Source organism: Myotis davidii, unplaced genomic scaffold, assembly GCF_000327345.1.
Source record: "Myotis davidii unplaced genomic scaffold, ASM32734v1 scaffold109, whole genome shotgun sequence".
Classification (NCBI taxonomy): domain Eukaryota; kingdom Metazoa; phylum Chordata; class Mammalia; order Chiroptera; family Vespertilionidae; genus Myotis; species Myotis davidii.
In genome coordinates this window covers 649,563-650,392 of record NW_006300368.1, presented here as the reverse complement: position 1 = coordinate 650,392, position 830 = coordinate 649,563, and the positions used below count along the sequence as shown (strand labels likewise).

Sequence of the window (830 nt, the reverse complement as noted above, 5' to 3'; positions counted from 1 at the left end):
ATCTGCCCGGCCCGGCGCCGCCATCCCGCTCCGCACCTCTGGGTGAACTTCAGGTAGGGCGTGTAGTCGATGACCACGGGGGTCTTCCCATCCAGCACTTCACCCTTCAGGCAGAAGCTGGGAACAGAACCCACGGGGATGGGGTGGGTATGAGGGTTGGGGGTGTGTACATTCGTGAGTGGGGACACCCCACCACAGCCACCGCGCTGGCCCCGACACCGAGGCCCCACCTGAAGTCTATGGCGCTCAGCCCTATCAGCATCCCCGTGAGGACGGTGGCTTCCTCCCTCAGCATGATGGCTCCCGAGTCATAGAAACGCCTGTGGGGAGTGGTGGGGGCGGAGGGACTTAGGGTGCAGCACCCTCCCTGGAGCCCGCGTCCCTCGGGATCTCTCTGGTTGGTTTACCACAAACCTTTCTTAGAGGAAGGAGGTATCTGCTTCCTGCTCATCCCTCAGGAGTGGGTCTTGGTCTCCCTCAGACTGGGGCCCCCTGGGAATAGCACCTGTGTCTCCCACCTATTGGGAGTGTGTCCCCTGAGAACAGACTCTCCTCAGTCTTCTGAGCTACCGTTTCCCGCCAAGTACTGAGTCACCCCATCCTTAAACCAGGAAACACACCATTCCCCACTGGCACATGTCGCCCGAGGTCCTGCCCCTGCCCTGGGGCCCAGTGCAGAGAATGAAGCTCCGCAGTCCCAACAGGCAGGGCTGCTGTGGGACACGGATCAAGGCCAACAAGTAAAACGATACATGGTGGGACTTGTCCCGATGTGTGTCTGAAGGTAGAGACGTGTGAGTCTGGTGCTGGGCAGTGATGGGATAATGAAT

The 830-nt window shown here is 60.2% G+C and overlaps 1 protein-coding gene across 1 annotated transcript in view; it reads right to left on the bottom strand.

The window, feature by feature from the left end:
• Window positions 1–830, bottom strand: part of RUNDC3A (RUN domain containing 3A) — an 11,119-nt gene that overhangs the window by 2,989 nt on the left and 7,300 nt on the right. Inside the window, exons 5-6 of the mRNA XM_015572513.1 lie at window positions 231–320; window positions 7–117 (exon numbers count right to left, since the gene is read on the bottom strand). Of these exons, the coding sequence (XP_015427999.1) occupies window positions 7–117; window positions 231–320 (201 nt within the window). The remainder of the gene's footprint in view (window positions 1–6; window positions 118–230; window positions 321–830) is intronic.